The 21,459-nt window shown below is 65.1% G+C and overlaps 3 protein-coding genes across 5 annotated transcripts; 2 read left to right on the plus strand and 1 right to left on the minus strand.

Annotated features, from left to right (window-relative positions):
* The first annotated feature begins 271 nt into the window (after positions 1-271).
* On the plus strand, positions 272-5,041 carry ANKRD35 (ankyrin repeat domain 35). Of its 2 annotated transcripts, none has more exons than XM_088068552.1 (12): positions 272-369; positions 922-1,052; positions 1,127-1,215; positions 1,440-1,504; positions 1,779-1,836; positions 1,923-1,993; positions 2,062-2,168; positions 2,345-2,526; positions 2,964-4,225; positions 4,574-4,663; positions 4,753-4,818; positions 4,907-5,041. In XM_088068552.1, exons 1-12 carry the CDS (start codon positions 331-333, stop codon positions 4,982-4,984), a joined length of 2,238 nt encoding a protein of 745 aa, XP_087924678.1. In that variant the 5' UTR covers positions 272-330; the 3' UTR covers positions 4,985-5,041. The 2 variants fall into 2 exon arrangements, with proteins under 2 accessions (XP_087924678.1, XP_087924679.1); XM_088068553.1 differs by having other exon boundaries at positions 2,967-4,225.
* Positions 5,042-5,101: 60 nt separating this feature from the next.
* On the minus strand, positions 5,102-7,204 carry NUDT17 (nudix hydrolase 17). The gene is made up of 8 exons (XM_014261981.2): positions 6,901-7,204; positions 6,569-6,691; positions 6,324-6,495; positions 6,196-6,221; positions 6,020-6,112; positions 5,833-5,931; positions 5,453-5,619; positions 5,102-5,347 (listed from the first exon to the last, which is right to left on the minus strand). Exons 1-8 carry the CDS (start codon positions 6,967-6,969, stop codon positions 5,182-5,184), a joined length of 915 nt encoding a protein of 304 aa, XP_014117456.2. The 5' UTR covers positions 6,970-7,204; the 3' UTR covers positions 5,102-5,181.
* A 703-nt stretch (positions 7,205-7,907) lies between these two features.
* Positions 7,908-14,453, plus strand: SEMA6C (semaphorin 6C). 2 transcript variants are annotated; one of them, XM_088068677.1, is made up of 18 exons: positions 7,908-7,973; positions 8,512-8,684; positions 8,757-8,871; positions 9,299-9,356; positions 9,453-9,509; positions 9,655-9,756; positions 9,968-10,058; positions 10,135-10,257; positions 10,520-10,608; positions 10,794-11,011; positions 11,263-11,388; positions 11,460-11,615; positions 11,846-12,082; positions 12,354-12,500; positions 12,708-12,785; positions 12,876-12,931; positions 13,092-13,133; positions 13,403-14,453. In XM_088068677.1, exons 2-18 carry the CDS (start codon positions 8,570-8,572, stop codon positions 14,104-14,106), a joined length of 2,514 nt encoding a protein of 837 aa, XP_087924803.1. In that variant the 5' UTR covers positions 7,908-7,973; positions 8,512-8,569; the 3' UTR covers positions 14,107-14,453. The 2 variants fall into 2 exon arrangements, with proteins under 2 accessions (XP_087924803.1, XP_087924802.1); XM_088068676.1 differs by lacking the exon at positions 7,908-7,973 and having other exon boundaries at positions 8,142-8,684.
* Positions 14,454-21,459: the final 7,006 nt, after the last annotated feature.

Consider the following 21,459-nt stretch of genomic DNA (forward strand, 5'->3'; position numbering starts at 1 on the left):
CAGGGCAGTGAGTGCGGGGGGGCTCAGCCGGGGGTCTCAGCCCCGCACGGAACCTGCGGGATCTCAGCCGGTGGGGAGAGGGGGAGGGTCTCAGCCGGGGGGTCTCGGCCGGGGGGCGATGGGGCCGGGTTTGGGGCGCACCTGCAGGGCGGAGCCGTTCCCGGGGCGGTGCCGGAGCCCGGTGCGGGACCGGGCGCGGGGCGGGGCGGGCCGAGGACGCGGCCCCGGAGCGGCGGCTCCCGGGGGTCCCGCAGCGAGGGTGGGACGGGGGGCCGAGCGAAGGGGGCGGGGGTCCGGAAGCTCCCGCGGGGGTCGCCGGGGGTCCCGGCCATGAAGAGGATATTCTCCTGCTCCAGCTCGCAAGTGACGGTGAGTCCCGGGAGGGAACGGGGGCCCCGTGCCGGCTGCAATCCCAATCCCGATCCCGGTTCTGATGCTGGTCCCGATGGCACCCGCACTCTGAGCCTCACTCCCAGCCTCCATCCCGGATTCATCCCCGATCCTGACCCCAATGCAGCCCCCAGCTCCCACGGGCTCGCCCCCAGCCCTGGCCCCGCTGCCGGTGCCGCCGCCCATCCCGGCTCCCAGTCCCGGTTCCCGTTCCCAGACCCGGGTCTCTGTCCCTGCTCCCGGTGGAGGTCCCCGGTCCCAATCCCAGTCCCCGGTGCAGGTGCCACCCCCGCCCGGTGCCACGCTGGAGCCCAGCCCGGCTCGGTGGCACTCGCCAAACCAGCCGGGCGGGCACAGGCCGGGACACGCTGCGGCCTCTCCGCCCCTCCCGGCTCCGCGGGGCTCCGGGATCCCTCACGGAGCGGGGAAACTGAGGCAGGAGATGCGTGAGGGGAGCCACGCTGGGGGCGGGGGGGGGGTCCTGTCCCGGGCTGGGGGTCCCGAGCTGGATGTGGGGTCCCACCCCCGCAGATGGAGAGCTGGACGCGGCGGGACCAGAAGCTCCTGGACGCGGTGACTCGCGGGGACGTGGCCCGGGTGGCCGCCCTGGCCGCCCGCAAGGCCGCCCGCCCCGCCAAGCTCAACGCCAGGGGACAGTCCGCGTATGTCACCGAGGGGGGACACGGGGGGGTCCCGGGGGGGCCGCACTGCTCACGGCCACCTCTCGCCCCCCCAGGCTCCACCTGGCCGCGGCCCAGGGTCTCACCGAGTGCCTGACGCTGCTGCTGGAGCACGGGGCCCCCGCCAACGAGACCAACGATGACGGTAGGTGGGGACACCTGGGGACACCTGGGACACCTTGGGGACACCTGGGACACAGCCAGCCAGGTCCCTGTGTCACCTCTGGAGGAGCCCAGAGCTGCACCCCAAGGCAGGGATCCCCGGGAGCAGCCTGGGAAGTGTCCCCAAGGAGGGGTGTCCCCCGGGGGTGTCCCTTAGGGGAGCGGTTGTCCCCCGGGATGTCCCCAGCGTCCGTCCTGTCCCCACAGGCAGCACCGCCCTGCACTTGGCCACCATCGCCTGCCAGCCCCAGTGCGTGAAGGTGCTGCTGCAGGTACGGAGCGGGACGGGAATGGAAATGGGAATGGGAGTGGGAATAGGAGTGGGAATGGGAATGGGAATGGGAATGGGAATGGGAATGGGAATGGGAATGGGAGTGGGACAGAGCTGGGGGTGAAAACAGGGATGGAGCTCAGGATAGAGACAGGAATAAGGACACGGATGGGGATGCAGAGGAGGATGAGGATGGAGGTGAGGATGGGAACAGGGCTGGGATGGGGGTCCAGCACCGTTCCCATCCCGGGGGTCCCTTCCCGCTGTCCCCCCAGCACGGAGCCAACGAGCGCCACGTGGATGGGCAGAACCGGACACCGCTGCACTGGGCCGGTGAGGGGGGGGGACCCGGGGACACCCTGGGACGCGGGGGACACCAGAGGTCCCCCAGAGCCCGGCAGTGACACCGACCCCTGCAGCCTCCTCGGGCTGCGCCTCCAGCGTCCTCCTGCTCTGCGACCACGAGGCCCCGCTGGACACCCCCGACACTGTGAGTGGGGACAGGGGGACAGCGGGGGCTGGCGGGGGACAGCGAGGTCACCCCGCGTGTCCCCCCAGCACGGCCAGACCCCGCTGATGCTGGCGGCGCGGGGGAACCACGCGGCCGTTTGTGCCCAGCTCCTGCGGCGCGGGGCCGAGCCCGGGCTGGCCGACAGGGACGGCAGGTGGGTGACAGGGGACACTGGGGACACTGGGGACACTGGGATGCCCTGGGGACATCGGTACGTGGTGTCCCCAAGGGTGTCACCGCTGCGGGGGGATGGGGGTCACCTGTGCCCCCCCCGGCAGCGCTCACTGTCCCCTTGTGTCCCCGTGTCCGTCCGTGTCACCCACGGCTCAGGACGGCGCTGGAGCTGGCGCTGGCTCACGGCAGCCGGGAAGTGGCCGAGCTGCTGCAGAGCCACAAGAGGGACAAGGACACTGGGAATGGCACCGGGAATGGCACCGGGAATGGCACCAGGAATGGCACAGGAAATGGCACCGGGAACGGCACCGGAAAGGTCCCGCAGCACGGGAGGAGAGGTGAGACCTCCCGGAGCGCCCCCAGAAAAAGGAAAAAATGGGGGGAAATGTCACAGTGTTGTCACAGTACGGCTGGCCTGGGCTGGACAAAGTGACCATAACACAAATGCAGCTCGGGCAGGCCAGCTCATGGCTGAACATATCCCTGGATCAGTTCCAGGGGAGCCAGCCCCATCCCTGCTGAGCAGAAAGCGCAGGAATGGCCGGGGCGCCGGGCAGGGACAGAAATGTCAGAGGTGTCAGGCCCGGGAGGTTGGAATTGGGGATTTCAGTCAGCTCTGGGTAATAAACGAGGCTGGTTTGTCTCAGGAGCGCCAGTGTGGAGCTTTGTCTCCCCACCCACGCCCGGCACGGTACAGGGAAATGGGGAGAAAACAGGGGGAAATTGGAAAAAACAGGGACAAATCGGGGAATCGGGATTGTGTTTTTCCTCCCAGCAGAGAATGGTGCTGGACAGGTGGGAATCCAGGGCGAGGAGGAGGAGGAGGAGGAGCGGGACGGACGCGCTGCTCGGCGGCTGCGGGAGGAGATGGCGAGGAAGACTCTGGAATGCCGGCGGCTGGAGGAAGCTGCTGAGGGCATCCGGCGGCAGCTGCGGGAGCTCGTGCGGCTCCTGCCGGGGCGGGATGAGGGTGAGGATGAGGAGGAGGATGACGGCGCCTGCCTGGAGCTCCTGGCCCGGCGCGTGGCGGAGCTGAGGAAGAGGACGAGGGATGAAGAGTGGGAAGGAGGACACGGCAGCGCCGAGGCTCCGGCGCTGATCCCGTTCCTGGTCTGGCTGGGAGAGGAGTGCTCCAAAATGCGGGAAGCAAAGGCCGGCGCCTTCTCCCGGAGCCAGGAGCTGCGTCGGGAGGCGGAGGATTCCCTGCGGGACGAGGCCGCGGGTCGGAGCGCCTGGGAGCGGCTGGCGGCCGGGCTGGAGCAGGCGCTGGAGCACCAGGACCAGATCCATGCCAGGATACTCCAGGGATCCCAAATCCTCCTGGAAAAGCTCCGTGGGGAGCCAGCGGCAGAGTGCCGGGGCGCAGGGAACGGCACGGAGCCGGCTTCGGGCGGGAAGGGCAGGGAGGAGATCCCGAGGGAGGCCGGGAGGATGGAGAAGGAGCTGCTGGAGCTGCGGGAGGGCAACGGGAAGCTCCTGGTGGAGCTGGCGCGGCTGGGCCGGGAGCGGGAGCGGCTGCAGCAGGAGCTGCGGGAGCTGCGGGATCCCGGGAAGCGGGACGAGGCCTGGCGGCTGCGCCGGGAGCTGCGGGTGCTGCGGGACGGGCTGGGAGCGCGGGTGCGGGACGCGGGAGGCGACGCCGGGGCCGGAATTCTCCGGGACCTGCACCGGAGGCTGGACGCGCTGGTGCGGTCCCAGCACGAGGCCCTGCAGCTCCTCACGGAGATGGAGGGAGAGGCCGGGGAAAGCCCCGGGAGCGGCGGGGAGGGCGGGATACCGGGAGAACCGGGAGCGGCGGTGGGTGCCGGCGCTCCGCAGGGCCCGGAGCGCGGCACCGCCGGGGTCCCAGCGGAGCCGCCGGGCTCGGAGGCGGAGCGGTGGCGGGAGGCGGCGGCGGCGGCGGAGGCGAGGGCGGCCGGGCGGGAGCGGGAGCTGCGGGAGCTGCGGGGCACGGCCGAGGGGCTGGAGCGCAGCCTGGCAGCGCTGCGGGAGCGGGCGGCTCGGCTGGAGCGCGCCTGCCGGGACAAGGACGGGAAGGTGAGGAACGGGCTGGGAACGGGGACGAGACCTTCCCAGCACCATCCCATTCCCGTCAGCATCCTCCTCCCGTCCTTGTCCCCACTGCCGACCCCTTCCCATCTTCCCCTCCCTCCCATATCCATCCCCATATCCTTCCCATCCCCTTCCCAGTCCTTTTTCCACCATCATCATCCCTTTCCCATCCCTATCGTCATCCTGTTCCACCTCCCAGCCCCATTTGGGGGGACCTCGGGGAGTGAGGGGGGAACTGAGGGGGATTTTGGGGGCTGACAGGGACCAAGGGGGCTCTGGGGGGCGCTGGGAGCAACCAGCCCCCCAAATCTGCCCCTGACTTTTCCCCCCCAGCTGAAGCAGCTGCTGGCGGAGACGGAGAAACTCTCGGCCGAGGTGTTGGGGCTGCGGGGCCGGAGCGCCCGGCTCCAGCTCCAGCTGGAGGTGGGGACAGCGCCCGGTGTCACATGGTGTCACCCTCGGTAACCTCTTGTCGCTCTGAGTCACCCAGTGTCACCCTGTGCCCCCGCCAGGTCCAGGAGAAGCAGCACCGGGACACCGTGGCCGTGTACCGGAGCCACCTTCTCCAGGCTGCCCAGGTGGGACACCCCGGCCCTGCCCGGGGTCTCTGGGGGGTGGGGGCACCAAGGTGGGGTCCTGAGAAAAGCCACACTCCCTCCTCCGCAGGGATTCATGGACGAGGGCGTCCACGCCGCGCTGCTGCGGATCCTGCGGGCCGAGGCGAGAGCGGGGCCGTGGCATTAAACCGGGAAACTGAGGCACACACCTGGCCTGTGTCCTATTCCGTGCCCCACTCTGTGTCCCCATCCCAGCAGCTCTGGGAAGGGGGTGTACCCTGCTCCATCCCCCTGGAATCCACCGGAAACCGCGGAACCCCCGGCCCATTCCTGGGCTCTCCATGTCCCCACTCCAACACGGACTCGGATCGCGAGGGAAGCGCTTTATTCCCGGTCCCGCTGGCCGGGCCCCGCCCGCCACCTCCCCAGCGCGAATTTGGTGCCGGTGCTGACGCGCTCCAGGTCGGGGCCGTGGGCCGGGGCCCGGCGCAGAAGGATCCCGGTGGGAATCCGGGAGCTCCGGAAGCCGTCGGCGCTCAGCTCCGTGATCCTGGGACAGGGAAAGGGGTCAGGGATGGGGCCATGGGGAGGTTGGACAGCCCCAGGTGTTCTCCAGCCTCACGTCCCTGACCCCACGGTGTCAGGAGCGGCTCACCCCACGGTGGCCGGCAGCTCTCCGGGCAATGATCCCGATCCCGATCCCGGTCCCGATCCCGGTCCCGATCCCTCGGCTCCATCCTCGGTGGCAGCGATGGCCTCCAGGACCGCAGGCTCCAGCCAGGCCACGGCGCTGACCTCACACGGGCTCGGACACAGCCGGGCCTGGGTATGGACCCCCGTGGAGGGAGGGTCCCCCACAGGGGGAGAGACCCCAACCGCGATAGAGACCCCCACCCTTGGAGGGACCCCACCCTCAGAGAGACCCCCATCCAGAGAGGGACTGCAACACCACGAGGGACCCCCCACCCACCGAGGGACCCCACCCACCGAGGGACCCCCCACCCACGGAGGGACCCCCTCGGGGGCGCTCCCCACCTGCAGCCGCTCGCGGGGCTCGGCCGAGCGCAGCCCTAGGTAGGTGACAATGTGGTGGCAGCGCGGTGGCCCCCAGCTCAGCGTGGGGGGGAACAGGGACTGTGGGGAGCAGGGGTGACCCGTGGGGCAGGGCGGGCACCTGGGGGTGTCACCCCCTGTCCAGCCCCGGGTGAGGGGGGGTCGTTACCTCCCAGAGGCCCAGCAGGTGCCACGAGAAGGTCCCGGGCTCCAGGCGCAGCCCCGTCTCCTCGGCCAGTTCCCGCAGCCCTGCGGCCACCAGCTGGGGGCTCGGGGTGTCAGGGGACACCTGTGTCCCCCGCACTCACCTGGGCACCCCCTGCCCTCCCCACGGTGTCACCTCACCTCTTCTCCTGGCTCCAAGTGCCCACCTGTGCGGGGGGACAGGGCTCAGGGGACCCCAAAACACCCGTCCCCACCCGAGTGAGGGGTCAGGGGACCCCAGAGCTCCTGAGCCCCGTCCTCGCACTCACCTGGTGGCACCCAAACATTGGGGAAGTGGCGCAGGGTGGTGGCCCGGCGGGTGAGCAGGACGCGGCCGCAGGCGGCCTCCAGCAGCACGGCCACTGCTGCGGCCACCCCCGGCTGTCCCCCCCGGCCACCCAGCGCGGCCCCTCCCAGCTTGGCGGGGCAGAACGGGGGTCTCTGCGGGGACAGGGGACGTCAGGGGTGCGATGGCTCCCTTGGGGGGGACACGGGGACTGGTGGCCCGGCGCACCTTGAGGACGGTGACGGCGGAGCCGGGGAAGGGGACATCGGAGATGAGGAAGCGGCCGCGCTCCAGCCCGCAGCTCACCAGGGCCACGTCCGAGTGTCCCGGGCAGAACACGCCGGTGACACTCTGCGGGGACACCGCGCCCGCTGTCACCGCACCGCGACAGCCACGGGGACACCGCGCCCGCTGTCACCGCACCGCGACAGCCACGGGGACACCGCGCCCGCTGTCACCGCACCGCGACAGCCACGACGCTGCAGCGGCCGCTCCCCCTCCCCCGCCCGTTACCCCCCAGCCCCCCCGGTCCCCCCCCGGTCCCCCCGGTGCCCCCGGACCTGCCCGAACTCCGCCGCCCCCCCCGCCCCCGGGCGCCTCACGTGCACGAGCACGCGCGCGCCCGCCATGACGGGGCGGGGCCTCACCCGCGCCCGAGATCGCGCCCCCTGCAGGGCCAGGGGACATGGGGACAGCTCCGCGTCCCCCGTGTGTCCTGTGCGTGTCCCCTGTGTGTCCTGTGCGTGTCACCGTGTCCTGTGAGTGTCACCGTGTCCCCCGTGTGTCCTGTCCGTGTCCCCCGTGTGTCCTGTGCGTGTCCCCCGTGTGTCGTGTGCGTGTCCCCCGTCCTCCGTGTTCCCCCACTGTCACCTGCCGCGGACGGTGCCACCCCCGGGGTGGCCTCGGGGACACGGTCAACCCTCCGGGGACACCGTTGTGTCCCCAGGGCTGCCACCCGCGGTCCGGGGACACCGCCCCCCTCGGTGCCCGGGAGGTGCCATTCCAGGCGGTGCCAGCAGGTGTCACCCGTGCCCGCCCCGCGGGACCCCCCGCGCCCCCCGAGCCTCGGGGCGTCCCCAGCGCCCTCCACCCCTGACGTGTCCCCAGGGTCCCCTCCGCGCCCCGGGACAGCCGGTGACACATGGGGACCGGAGCCTGGGCGGGACACGGGGGACAGCTCCCAGTATGTCCCAGTAATTCCCAGTCGCTCCCGGTCCCCGCTCGGGCGAGCGAGCGGCCGCACGCTGGTGCGGGTGACAGGTCCCCACCCTGGGGACAGAAGGGGACACTCGGGTGGCCGCCGCTCCGCACACGCGTGTGGGGGGGTTTGGGGGAGTCTCACGCGGGCGCGCGCCCCCAGCTGCGAGCGGGCGCGCGCACCGACACGGGGGGGTGGGGGTGTCACAGCTGTGCCCGCGCACACGCGCGTGCAAACCCTCGGCAGTTAATGAGGATCATCTCATTAACGGGGATTAACGCCTATCTATAGGGTGGCCGCGGGGGGAGTCCCGCGGCGGGGGCTGTGCAGTCCCACGGGGGTCCCCGGTCCCGCCCCCGGCCCCGCTCCGGCCGGTGCCCGGTCCCGGCCCGTTCCGGGGCGGAGCCGCTCGGGACCGAGCGGGGAGCGGAGCCGGTACCGAGCGCCGAGGGGTCGGGAGGGGCGGGGGTTGGGGGGTGTTGGGACAGGGGGCGGGGAGGGTCGGAACGGGCCGGGTTCGGGGTGGGTTTGGGACAGGGGGTGTGCAGGGTGCTGCACGGGACCATGGAGTGTTGCGACAGGGTGGTTTTGGGGTGTTGTAGGGGTTTGGGTGGGACGCTGGCTGTTGTGAGGTTGTCGCGGGACTGTTGGAGTGTTGGGGGGAGCTTGGGGTGCGGTGAGAGCGGTGTCGGGGTGTAGCAGGGGTGTTTCGGGGTGCCGTACAGCGGGGCACTGGCGCTGCACTCCTGCGCCGGGGGAAGTGGCACCGCTGGCAGCAGCTCCCGGAGCACTGGGAGCACTGGGAGCACTGGGAGCACTGGGACGGGGGCACTGGGGACTTCGGGACAGGAGCATTGCAGCAGGGGCACTGCGGACACTGGGAGGGGGTCGTGGGGACCACTGAGAGGACTGGGGACACTGGGAGCACCGTCCCCACACTGTCCCCACTCCCGCCCCCATCCCCGCGCCTCAGTTTCCCCCCGCTCGCAACCCGGGGCGGGGCGGGGGGGTCGCTCTCAGCCCCACCCGCGATGCCGGGGCTCCCGCTGCCCTTCGTCCTCCTCCTCCTCCTCCTCCTCCTCGCCGGGGCGCCCGCCCAGCCGTTCCCGCGGGACCTGGTGGCTCGCAGCACCGTGGGGCTGGCAGGTGAGCGGGGCTCGGGGGGCGGCCGGGGGCTCGGGGGCTGCCGGGGTGTCACCGTGTCCTCCCGGCCCGCAGCCACCGCCGCCTACCCGCGCTTCGGGGGCCTGCGGGGGGACAACGGCACGGCCCGGCTCGGCCTCGACTTCCAGCGGATGCTGCGGCTCAACGGGACGCTCTTCGTGGCCGCCCGGTGAGCAGAGCCCGAGCCCCCGGTGCTCGTGTCTGTGCCTGAGCATCCTCGTGTGTGCTTGTGCAAGGATTTGCACGCTCGTGCTCCCCCGTCAGTGTCGGTGTGCCCCCGTTCCTGCCCTGTACGTGTGGCCGGCGCGTTGTGCCCGTGTCCCCTCTCACACCCCCCAGACCCCCTCTCACACCCCCCAGACCCCCTCTCACACCCCCCAGACCCCCTCTCACACCCCCAGACCCCCTCTCACACCCCCCAGACCCCCTCTCACACCCCCCAGACCCCCTCTCACACCCCCCAGACCCCCTCTCACACCCCCCAGACCCCCTCTCACACCCCCCAGACCCCCTCTCACACCCCCCAGACCCCCTCTCACACCCCCAGACCCCCTCTCACACCCCCAGACCCCCTCTCACACTCACCACCCCCCCAGGGATCACATCTACGCCTTCGAGCTGGGGCAGGACAAGGGGACGCTGTACCCGGAGCGGGTAAGGGGGACGGGAACAGCGACCCTGGGGACAAGGGGGGCACACAGGGCGAGAGTCCCGTGCCCACCCACCCCCTGCCCCCGTCTCCCCTGGCAGCACCTCACCTGGGAGACGCAGGACAGGGCGAACTGCGCCATGCGGGGCCGGCGGCAGGTGAGGGGGTGCCGAGGGGTGGGAGCGGCGTTGAGGAGGGGGGGATTTGGGGTGCGGGGTTTGAAGGCACCAAGGGTGGGGGCAAACAGGGTCTCGGGGCACGAGAAGGTGGTGACGCCGGGGTCCCCCCGTGTCCCCCCCGCAGGACGAGTGTCACAACTACATCCGGGTGCTGGTGCCCCGCGACGCCGAGACCCTCCTGGCCTGTGGCACCAACGCCTTCAGCCCCCTGTGCCGCACCTACCAGGTGGGGGTCCCGGGGCCGCGGGACCGGGGCTGAGGGGTCTCGCAGCCCCCCGGGGGTGGCTGGGATGAGCTGGGGGGTCTCGGCCCCCCCTCCCAGATGTGTGATGAGTGTGGAGGTTCTCAGCCACGTCCGTGCTGGGGTTGGGGATGGCACAAGGGGGTGCTGAGTATTGGGGGGGGGTCTCACGGCCCCTGGGCGTGTCCCCCCCCAGGTGAACAGCCTGGCGCAGCAGGGTGACGAGGTCAGTGGCCAGGCCCGGTGCCCCTTTGACGCCAAGCAAAGCATCGTCGCCCTCTTCGTTGGTGGGTGCCGGGCAGGTGGGGGGACACGGGGGTGGCCGGGGGGGCACAGGGGTGACCCGGTGTGTCCCCCCCGCAGATGGCAGCCTGTACTCGGCCACGGTGGCCGATTCCCAGGCGAGTGATGCCGTGATTTACCGCAGCCTGAGCCCCGGGCAGGCTCCCCTGCGCACCCTCAAGTACAGCTCCCGCTGGCTGCAGGGTACCCCGAAGTGGGGGGGTCTGTGGGGACGGGGTGGGGGGTACAGGGTGTAGGAGGGTGTGGGGTAGGGGTTCCAGGTGTGGAGGGATGTGGCGGAGTGGGGCAGGGGGATGTGGGGATGGGGTTGGGGGGGCAGGGGTGCAGTCTGGGGGTGCCTTGGGGACACACGGGGGGCAGGATGCGGGGGAGGGGGTGAGCACAAGGGTGTGGGACAAGGCCAGGAGGGGGCGGGGGCTGATGGTCCCTCCCCTGGCCCCCCCAGAACCCCACTTTGTCCAGGTGCTGCCCTACGGCCCCTACGTCTATTTCTTCTTCAGGGAGGTGGCAGTGGAGCTCAGCGCCCTGGGCAAGGTGGGTGCGGGGCCGGGGGGCTCCGGGGGAGCACCCAGGGGTGCTGGGGTGGAGGCAGGGGAGGCTCCTGAGCCCCTCACCAGGGTGCCAGGCCTGTGGGTGCTCCCTGGGTGCCAGGGGGACAGTGACAATGCCCGAGGGTGTCCAGGTGCTGACCCCAGGTGCTGACCCGGGTTCCTGTGCAGGTGCTGGTGGCCCGGGTGGCCCGGGTGTGCCGCAATGACCGCGGTGGGTCCCCCCGGGTGCTGGAGCGGCGCTGGACGTCCTTCCTGAAGGTGCGGCTGCAGTGCTCCGTCCCTGGGGACACCGTCTTCTACTTCGATGTCCTGGAGGCCGTGACGCCCCCCCAGACCCTTCACGGGCGCCCCGCTGTCCTCGCCCTCTTTGGCACCCAGCCCAACAGGCAGGGACATGGGGACAGGGGGACGGGGGGATGGTGACATGAGTAGGGACTCACACGGGGACACGGGGACACAGGGAGGGGGCTGCCCAGGAGGACATGGGGACACACAGGGGACACACAGGGGACACACAGGGGACACACAGGGGACACAGGGACACACACCCAGGGAAGCAGAGCACGGGAACACACCTGGGACATGGAGGGGCCCTGCTCAAACCGAGGCCATCCTGTCCCCACCGCTGTCACCGCAGCATCCCTGGCTCGGCCGTCTGCGCCTTCTACCTGGCAGATGTGGAGCGGTCGTTCGAGGGTCCCTTCGCCGAGCCCCGTGGGGCCACCTGGACCGCGGTGCCAGAGGACAGGGTCCCCCAGCCCAGGTACCCCCCACCCCACAGCGGGACAGGCCCAGGTGCCGCAGACACCGCGCCCCACACCAGCTGTGCCGCAGGCCGGGCTGCTGCGCCGGGATGGGACCTGCTGCCGGTGTTGGCACCTCTGGGGACTTCCCTGACGAGACCCTGGTGTTCGCCAAGGAGCACCCGCTGCTGCACGGCGCCGTGGGCCCCGCGGGCGGGCGGCCCCTCTTCACCCACACCGGCACCAGGTGCAGGGACAGGGTGGCCTCGGGGACAGGGTGGCCTCGGGGACAGGGTGGCCTCGGGGATGGGATGGACTCGTGCCTGGAGGGGCTTTGGGCTCAGGGCTCACGGGAGCAGGTTCAGGGTGTGCTGCAGGGTGGGCACGCTCCTCGTGCAAGGCTCTTGTGAAGGGCGTGTGGGGCAGGAAGCCCCCGTCAGCCCCAGCCCAGGTGTACGAGGCCGTCTCCTGCTCCAGGCTGACCCAGCTGGCCGTGGACACGGGCGCGGGGCCCCGCAGGAACCAGACCGTGCTGTTCCTGGGTGCCGAGGACGGGCGGGTGCTGAAGGTCCTGGCAGCTGCACAGCGCCCCCAGGCCCCCCAGCCCCCCGGGGGCACCCCGGCACCAGGGGACCCCCGAGAGCCGGGGGGCAGCAGGGACAGCGGTGCCAAGACGCTGCTGCTGGAGGAGATCAGCCTCTACGACCCCGGACGGTGAGGGGCAGGCATGGGGTGCCCAGGGCTGGGGGTCTCGGGGGGGCTTACGGATGCTGGAGGGGGCTGGGGGGTTGTGGGCATTGTGGGGCTGGGGAGGATGGGGGGCTCGTGGGGGCCACGGGTACTGGGAGTGCTGGGGGTCTGGTTGGGGGGCCTGGGGGTGGGTCCTGGCTCTGTGGGGACCGGTGGTGCCGGGGGGCTCTCAGGCACTGCGGGGGTTTGGGGTGCCAGGGTGGGCTGCGCTGACCCCGGCTGCTGTGGGGTGCAGGTGCCACAGCCCGCGGGGGGCCGGGGTCCCCAGCCGGGTGCTGGGGCTGGAGCTGCACCTGCCGGGCCGGGAGCTCATCGTGGCCTTCGCCGGGTGCCTGCTGCGGCTGCCCCTGAGCCGCTGCGCTCACCACAGCTCCTGCCGAGGGTGAGGGGCTGCGGGGGGCGCGGGGGGCGCGGGAATGGGGGTGCGGGGAATGAACGTGTACAAGGATGTGCAAAGAGTGCGAGTGTGCAAGGGTGTGGAGCCACAGGAGTGTGCAAAGGCTCAAGGACGTGCAGGGGACGGGGCGGGCACGGGGATGTGCGAGGGCACAGGGACACGAGCGGCGGCTGCATCCCCGTGTCCCCGCAGGAGCTGCCTGGCCGCACGGGACCCCTATTGTGTCTGGCTGCCCTCCAGGGGCTGCGTCCCCTTCTCTGAGGAGCTCCCGTGAGTGTCCCTCTCATCCCCGACCTCCTGGGACCCTGCCCTGTGAGGGACACAGCGGGGACAGAGGGTGATGTCGCCTCTGTGTCCCAGGAGTGGCTTCCAGCAGGACACGGAGGGATCCCTCGGGATCAGTGAGACCTGCCAAGGTGAAGTGGGGGAATGTGGGGACACAGGTGGCACCACGGTGACACTGGGGAGGTTCTGGCACTCGTGGGTGATGCCAGAGGATGGGGAGGACGGGGAGGGGACACGGATGGCTCCAAGGGATGTGACGGGGCCTGGCCCGACCTCGCTCTGCTCTCACAGGGGCTGCAAAGGACAGTGACGAGCAGGAGGACTTGGCCCACGGTCAGTCTGAGTACCCTGGGGACCAGGGAGGGGTGTTCCAGGGCTGGGAGAGCGACCCCCGGGACTGGGGAGGAGGGCATCAAGGACTGGGGAGGGACTGCGGAGCCGGGAGGACCCCAGAGACGAGTGTGAGACCCCCAGGGACGGGAGGGGGACCCCAGGGACGGGAAGACTCAGGGAGGGGGAATCCCAGGAGTGTGAGTGGGACCGGGGGGTGTCTGGAGGGGTATCGGACCCCGCGGGCACCGGGCTGACAGGTAATCCCGCAGGGGTGCGGCACCCCGGGCCCGGGCCCGAGCCGACGGTGCCGGTGCCGGTGCTCGTGGGCTGCGTGCTGGGCGCCTTCGCCCTGGGGGCCCTGGCCACCGGGCTGGTGGCCACCTGGTGCCAGCGCCCCGCCGTCCCCAAGCCGCCCCCGGAGCCGCCGTGCGCCCCGCAGAGCCCGGCGCAGCCGCCCGTTCCCCGCCTCTACCCCGCGCTGCCGCCCCGGCCGGTCCCGGACTCCCCCGAGCCCCCGGGGCCGCCCCCCGCCCGGTCACCGCGGGAGCGGGAGCCCCCCGGGCCGGGTCCCCCGGGCAGGGCGGCCCGGGAAGAGGCTCCGCCGCGGCCGCTCCGGGGCTCGGGGTGGCCCGTGTCCCCCCCCGGCTCCGGCTCCTTCGCCAACCGGGTCCTGCCGCGCTCCGCGGGCCCCGCGCCGCCCTTCGGGCCCCACGACCGCGCCCCGCTGCGCCTGGACGTGCCCCCCGACAGCCCCCCGGGCCCGCGGCGGCCGCTGGCACACAGCCGCTCGCTCGTGGGGACCCCCGGCAGCCCCCCCGGGCCCGCTCGGGGCCTCACCCGCATGCACTCGCTGGGGACACCGGGGGGGACGCCCTGGGGACCCCGGCCCGTTCCCCTGGAGCGCTCCCTGTCCATGAAGCCCCCGGTGCTGCCCAAGCCGCTGCTGCTGCCCGCGGCCCCGGGGCGGCCCTGAGCCCCTCCCGGGACACCCCGAGTGCGGCTGGGGGACCCCGGGGTGCAGGGTCCCCCACTGCCCCAGCCGTGTCACCAGGACAGCCCCCAGAGGTGACGGGGCTCCCCGTGTCCCCACACTGCAGTGACAAGGTCTCCGTGTCTCCCGGCCCCCCCCGGTTTTGCTTTTTTTTATTCTTTCTAATTTATTTTCTGTTCGGGAGGGGTGGGAGTTGCTGTCACCCCCCTTGGGGACACCAGGAAGGGGGACACGTGGCCCAGCCCATCCTACTGTGTAGGAGCGGGGCTGGGCCAGGGCACCGCACCAGTGGCGCAGGGTTTTAATAAAAAATACACAGCAGAAAGTGAGCCTGAATGTTGAAATCTCTGCAGTCCAAAGAATTTTCCCTCGGTAGAAAAGGGGGGGTTACCCGAGCCCTTGTGTTCTTGTCCCAGAACTCAGGGAATTTGATCGAACAGTGCAGTAAAAGTCCAGATGAATCAAACAGAGCAGCCCCAAGAGGGGATGGGGTGGAAGGGAGGGGACCCCGGATCTCTGTCCCCCTCCTGGGTGTCTGCAGAGGATGGGCTTGGGGTCCCCGTGGCCCGCTCTGCTCATCCCGGCAGGATTTGCTCTGCTTTGGGATGAGGGAAGCTGCCGGCAGGAGGGAAACACGTCTAATTAGCCCCAAGGGGTGTTCATTAGCCCCAGAGGGTGTTCATTAGCCCCAAGGGGTGTTCATTAGCCCCAGAGGGTGTTCATTAGCCCCAAGGGATGTTCATTAGCCCCAAGGGGTGTTCATTAGCCCCAAGGGGTGTTCATTAGCCCCAAGGGGTGTTCATTAGCCCCAGAGGGTGTTCATTAGCCCCAAGGGGTGTTCATTAGCCCCAGAGGGTGTTCATTAGCCCCAAGGGGTGTTCATTAGCCCCAAGGGGTGTTCATTAGCCCCAAAGGGTGTTCATTAGCCCCAAGGGGTGTTCATTAGCCCCAGAGGGTGTTCATTAGCCCCAAGGGGTGTTCATTAGCCCCAGAGGGTGTTCATTAGCCCCAAGGGGTGTTCATTAGCCCCAGAGGGTGTTCATTAGCCCCAGAGGGTGTTCATTAGCCCCAGAGGGTGTTCATTAGCCCCAAGGGGTGTTCATTAGCCCCAGAGGGTGTTCATTAGCCCAAAGGGGCTCGCTGGGCTCTCTGGCCCACGCCGGCACGGACGCGCTCCCGGGACGGGCGCGAGGCCGGAGGAGGCGCGGGCAGGAAAAGCCCTGACGCGGCACAGCCCGGCCTGGGCTCCCGTGGGAGGGAATTCACTGGCCAGAAAAATGCTGCTTTTGGCTAAAAAAGCTGCTGGTGGTTTTCTGTGGAAGAGCTGGGGGCGCAGCCGGGTCTGAATTCCAGGCAAAGATAAATCCGCCTCGGTTTTGGTCGGCTTTGAGACACGGATGCTTCCAGAAATGAAATCGGGGATTCCCCTCCAAAAGGTGACAACATCCTCGGCTTTATGTCCTCCAGAAATAACCCAAACCAGTTCCCATGAGCCCCACGGACTTTTTATTTTTAATTTCCCCTTCCAAAGGGGAAGTTCTTTTCCCAGCTGAAAGGATTTTTTGGCAAAATCACCTGTTTTGGGGAGAAGGATGGCAATAACTGAGGGTGGCGCTGGGGAAGGCACAGTACAGATCAGCTGCATGTTAAAAAAAGGGTTTTAGTTCTTTAAAAAGAGACATTTTAGTTTTAAAAAGTGACATTTGTATCTCCAAAGATGACCAGACTTCCAGGCTGTCACGTCTGGATTTCCATGTGCCGCCAGTTTACAGCCCTGGCCGGTGTGGGAAGTAGAATATCTGCCTAAATATTGTAAAACCCTGGAATTTTTTATTTTGGGTGTTTTGATTAAAAACTCCCTCAAATTCTTCCTGAAGCAAACAGGTGAAGGATGGTTTTCCCAGAGAGTGTCACGGGACAAACATTCAACGTTGCCTGAATCCAAAAATTAACAATTTTGGGAGAAGAAAATCATGGAAAAAAGGGAAAAATCCCTTCCACACCTCTGCAAATGTTTAAAGCAAGATACCAAGAGAATATTTTTGTTGCCATTGCAGATCTGGTCCCCGGGATTTGCACAAGGTCTGTGCTCAGGCTGGAATTCCCAGGCAGCTCAGCACTAATCCAGCTGCTTTCACCAGTGGGATTTGTTCCCATTCCCAACAATGCAGGTATTGACATCCCAGAATATCTGTCAGATCACCTGGCTGGGGAGAATTCTGTGGAAAAGCTCCGGATCTCTGCAGGTTTCAAAGCACTTTTTGGCACGGGAGGTGGAGGCTGGAGGGGGCAGCTCTTGGAACCGCGGGAACAGCCCCGGATTTAACCAAAAAGAGAGGAAAAAAGAGCAATTTTCCTTTACAAGTGCCAGGATTAGGAGGTGACAGCGTCTTTAGGCAGATCCAGGCTGGTGGGCATTCCCTCAGCACCTAGGGAAATGTGGGAAGGTAGGTGAGATCCCACCCGGGTGAATTTCAAAGGTTGGAAGGAGGTGGAACCAAGGTGGAAGGAAAATAAAAGCGTTACCAGTGATGAAAAGTTGGGAGGGAAACGAGGAAAAACATTTTTCCTCCTGAAAAAGGGATGAGGAGCCATTCCTGCTTTATTGCTGAGGCCTGGATTGTGCCCAGCTCCCAGGGGGAATCCCAAATGGTGCCAGTAAAACCCCTGAGCTCCAGGTGTGTGACAGAGAGACCCCCGGGCTCAGCTCTGCTCCGAGGAGTGTCCACCTTGTGTTCCCTGCAGTCACCCACTCTTCCTTCCACTCCTTGCCTCTCAGGACACAATTCCAAGTCTGGAAAACCCAAGTGTTTCACCCCAATGCGGCTGACAGAATCCAAAGCCAAAAGTTTTCATCCTAAAAAGAACCACATGAGGAAAGAAATGTATTTTGACGCCTCGGTAGTGGAGCTTCCAGCCCAGACAGGGAGAAGGAAAGGAATAGAAAGCTCTCCTGGATAATTCCTGTCTCTAAGCTCCCAAGCAGCTTTAAGCACATGCAAGAGCTGCAAATGTCCAGAGAATAAATATTTTAAATCTATAAACATGAGTTTTTGCTTTGGGAAGGCAGAATTTGGCCAAGCAGGGAGGAGAAAGCTCATGTGAGTGACTGAAGGTAGCGCCACCTAAACAGTTCTCCCTTTGTCTTCCTGGTGGGTCCCAAGCCAGGAATGATTTGTAGTAATTTGGCAAATAATTCAGAATAATTAACAGCTTTAGAAAATTGTTTTTCAGCAGGGCAAGTCTGTAAACAGACAGAACTGATGTAACCCGTCTCCGTGCGCGCATTAAAGAGCAGCTCTGCTTCCTAATCCTCTTTTCCTGCCCCGAAGTTAATCCAAATAATCGAGTATCCCTGGGACACGCTGGAAGAATTGGCGGTAGTAGGCAAGGCTGGGGAATGACATCCCCTGAGGAAACAAACGGAGCTCTGGAGCTGTGCCCTGCTTTACTGAGCACCATTTGTATCTGTCTCATAAAATAACGAGATTACAGTGCCCCGGCAGTTTAACGGGAGAACAAGGTGGGCTGATATTAACGGCACAGTACGAAGTTTTAGATAAACATGGAGTAACAGGTTGGAGTTTCATCGCTTGGGTGATTTTCTCCCAGACTGGGACGTTCCCCACGGGATAAGGGAATGGTCTCTACCAACAGCTTGGCATCTCTCCTCCTGAGGGCACTGGGTTTCCAGGAAAAACCCCAAATATTCCAGGGAATTGCTGGTGCCGACAGAAGCCCCAGAGACGCTCGGCTCTCCCGAGCCCACGGTGCCCACGAGCTCCGCAGGCTCCCAGGAGCTGGAACGTTTTCCCTTTGGCACTGAACCCTCACCTTGCCCGAGGGGCACGAGGGGCAGGGGGCTCTGGGGACAGTGGCACTCGGTGGCACAATCCACAGCCTCTGCTTCCACCGCTTCCTCCCTCCTACCCTGGGAAATAAAGCAAACACCAGAGAAAAGAGTCAGGGTTTCCTTCTCTCTTCCTTGAATAGAAACTGAAGGGGAAAGGCTCGAGTGTGCGGCTTGAAACTCCTGGGATTATGGAAAACAATGTGGGAATTAGGAGGTTTTAGCAGGAGGAAGAAAATAACGCCACTGCAGCTCAGGAAAACAAAGTTTTCAAGGTAAGCCCAGCGTAGCTGGAAGGTTCAAACAACCTCCAAGATCATCACGTCCATTTGAGGGTTGGATTGATGATCTTGGAGGTCTTCTCCAGCCGTAATAATTTTATTTTGAGCACATTAATAAGGACCAGCACACATATGAAAAGCCCTGGAAGTGGAGGCAGCAGTTCAGCAGCCCTGGCTCGGCAAAGCTTCCTTCCCTGCCCCTTCCCTTGGCTGCATCCTGCTCCCAGGGCAGGAAACTGGGACCTGACCTGTGCTGGGTGCCAGACAGGAAAACACTTGGGTCAAGGAACCACTGCTGTGGCATCAGCAGCTTCAAGAATTTAAATTACTTGTCTCTAGACTCTAGAAAAAAAATGCTTAGCTTTGGGGAAGAGAACGGAATTGAGAAGTGAGGGGATTAGATAAACTTCCACTTTATCAAATTCCTAAATCCACAGTTAATTAAAGGTCAAACAGCATAAAAAAGATGATTAAAAAAACAACACAAACCTTTCTGTAATTAGGAGTTATCAGAGCCTCAGCATGGGGACAGGAAACATTTGAGACAATTTCACCCTGAACTATTTATCCATGTGTGCGTGTTACAGACATCCATTTCTGCTGCGGTGGGTTTCCAGTTTTATTATTTATTTTTTAAATAACTGTTAAAGCACATCAAGGGCTGCGTATGGCAACATCAGGCATGGTGGTTCATTTAAAATTCAGTAAGAATGAAGTTGTTTCTATTGGTATCCATCACTGTTTCTTTAACCGAGTTTGAACTGGGATTAAATCAATAAATCTCCCAAAAAGCGTGCTCACTGCAATGGGATATTGACTGAAATGAGATAAACAAACCTTCTCAGCCCAGAAACAATGTTTCTTCCTGCAATTGACCATAGTAGCTCCTATTCAATGTAGACTCTGTAAGAATGGGACAGGAAATTACCTAAATGGGCGCAAACTCAGTGCAGAGAACCCACAATTCCTCTTTGAAAAGGAAAAAAAGAGATCCTGTTCCTCAGCACCGACGTAGATCAACAGATTATAAGCACACAGAGGGAAGTTCACCTAAAGTTCTCATTTAACCCTTGCAATCTGTTTTTTCTCTCTGTTTTTACCTGATTTAACGAGTTCATTGGGTTTGTTTCCTACAATATTTGGGTTGGCAGGTGAGAACAGCCCAAGCCTGGAGTTTCCAGCACCTTGTACCCAGATTCCCCCAGCCCAGCTAAAGATCCTTGTTCCCATTTAAAAACAGGAGACAAGAAAAATCTTTATGTGGAAGTGTTAAATCAGATGTTTTTGTTAAAATTGAAGTGGTTGCTGATGCCATCTCGTGGGAAATCCCAAATTCACCTTCCAGAGCAGCAGCTGCGGCTGTTCCTGAGCCCTTCCTGACACTGGAAGTGTCGAGGAGGGAAAATCCTGGGGTTTTTTAGGGCAGTCCCATGTGGAGAGCGGTGTGTGGGGCATTGGCAGAGCATTGCTGGGCATTAGAAAATACGGGATTACTCAAAAAGAATTTGCACTTAGAAACAAGCTAAATGGGTTTTCCCTGTCACAATAAGGCTCAAGAACAACGGGAAACCTATTTATAACCTATTTATTTCCATCTAACATGGGACAGAATAAATAAGGAGTAATCTACACATCCCTTAGACCTGCTTGCTCAATGTTTACACAAAGCAAAACACTCAACACTGGCAGTAAAGAGCAAAGCAAACTATTCCGCTCTCAGGCACAGTCACAGGCAGGAATTCCCATTATTCCTGTTCCATCAGCCGAATCAATTTTCCCCAGAGCTGGCGCAGGCCCACGGCCGAGCTGAGCACAGAGAGGAGCCACAAACTAGAACCACCTTTATTTACACCAGTTGTACGATCCTCCTCCCTCACCTCGACTGGTGAAAACATTCCGGGGCAGGAAGCAGCACTTGGGCGTGTTTGGCTACATTTCAGCACTTTTCCTTTCCTAAATACCCATCTGCCCTCTACTGGAGAGCAATCCTAGGGTCGCACTCGCCCTAAGACCTTACCCAAGGTGGTTTTGGCGTTTGCTTAAGGGAAGAGATTGAGAACTTGCCCCGGTGTAAGAATGAAGGGCGAGATTAGACCTTTGTGACGGGATTTGCTCTCTGGCTGAGCGTCCACCACACGGGGGTCCCCCCTCCTCAGAGCCCAAAGATCGCCCCTCTCAGAGGGTCCCCCAGCCCCCTCCCTCACCGGGAGTCCTCTGAACGCCTCACGGGGGTCCTCCCTCCTCATACCCCCCAAGATCGCAGCCCTTCCCCTCACCAGGGTCCCCGAAGCCCCTCACGGCAGTCCCGCCTCGCCCCAGCGGCCCCGTCCCCCTCACGGCGCTCCGCCCCTCCCGGGCCCGCCCGCGCCGCGCCTCCCGGGCCCGCCCCTCCCGGGCCCGCCCCTCCCGGGCCCGCCCCTCCCGGGCCCGCCCCTCCCCGGCCCGCCCCTCCCGGGCCCGCCCCTCCCCGGCCCGCCCCTCCCGGGCCCGCCCCTCCCGGGCCCGCCCCTCCCGGGCCCGCCCCTCCCGGGCCCGCCCCTCCCGGGCCCGCCCCTCCCGGGCCCGCCCCTCCCGGGCCCGCCCCTCCCGGGCCCGCCCCTCCCGCCGCGGCCTCACAAAATGGCGGCTCCGGGAGGGGGCGGAAGGATATAGGACGTGCAACAAAAGAGTCCTCCGAGGCGGCGGAGAAAAATCGGGCTGGTCCCGCGCTCGCTCCGCCGCAGCGGGAGCTGTGGGAAATGTGGGAATTTCTCCTTCTTTTTCCCGTCCTTCTCCCGCCCCGGGGCCGTCGGGAGAGGCCTGGCAGGGGAGCGTTCTCCTCTGGCGGAAGGATATCAATCGGTAGGGTGCCGTGACGCGTCCCTGGGGTTAGATTCGGCGGAGGCGGTTTTGCGCCAAGTATAAAATGGCGGCGGCGCCTCACTGAGGCGGGCTGGCTTGGCTGTCTTTTGGGACTTTGAAAATTAGGGTTTGTGAACATGTATCTATTTATATGTGTGTATTTTAGTAGTTCGAGCATACCCGTCTCCTCTGTGTGCCTTCCAGTTCAGGATTTAGCCTCTCTCAGGCTGCTAATCCCCCCACTTGAAGGTTGTTACCCGCTTGGGTGCCCCTGACTTGCCCAAAATGCCCTTTTTTGAGGTAAAATTTGAGCTCTGGGGCCTATTTCTTCTCTGGGGTGTTTTCCTGTGGGGCTTGGAAAAG

The sequence above is a fragment of the Pseudopodoces humilis genome, chromosome 31 (genome assembly GCF_049639895.1).
Source record: "Pseudopodoces humilis isolate 2021_Gansu_Grassland_sample_001 chromosome 31, ASM4963989v1, whole genome shotgun sequence".
NCBI classification, from domain to species: Eukaryota; Metazoa; Chordata; class Aves; order Passeriformes; family Paridae; genus Pseudopodoces; species Pseudopodoces humilis.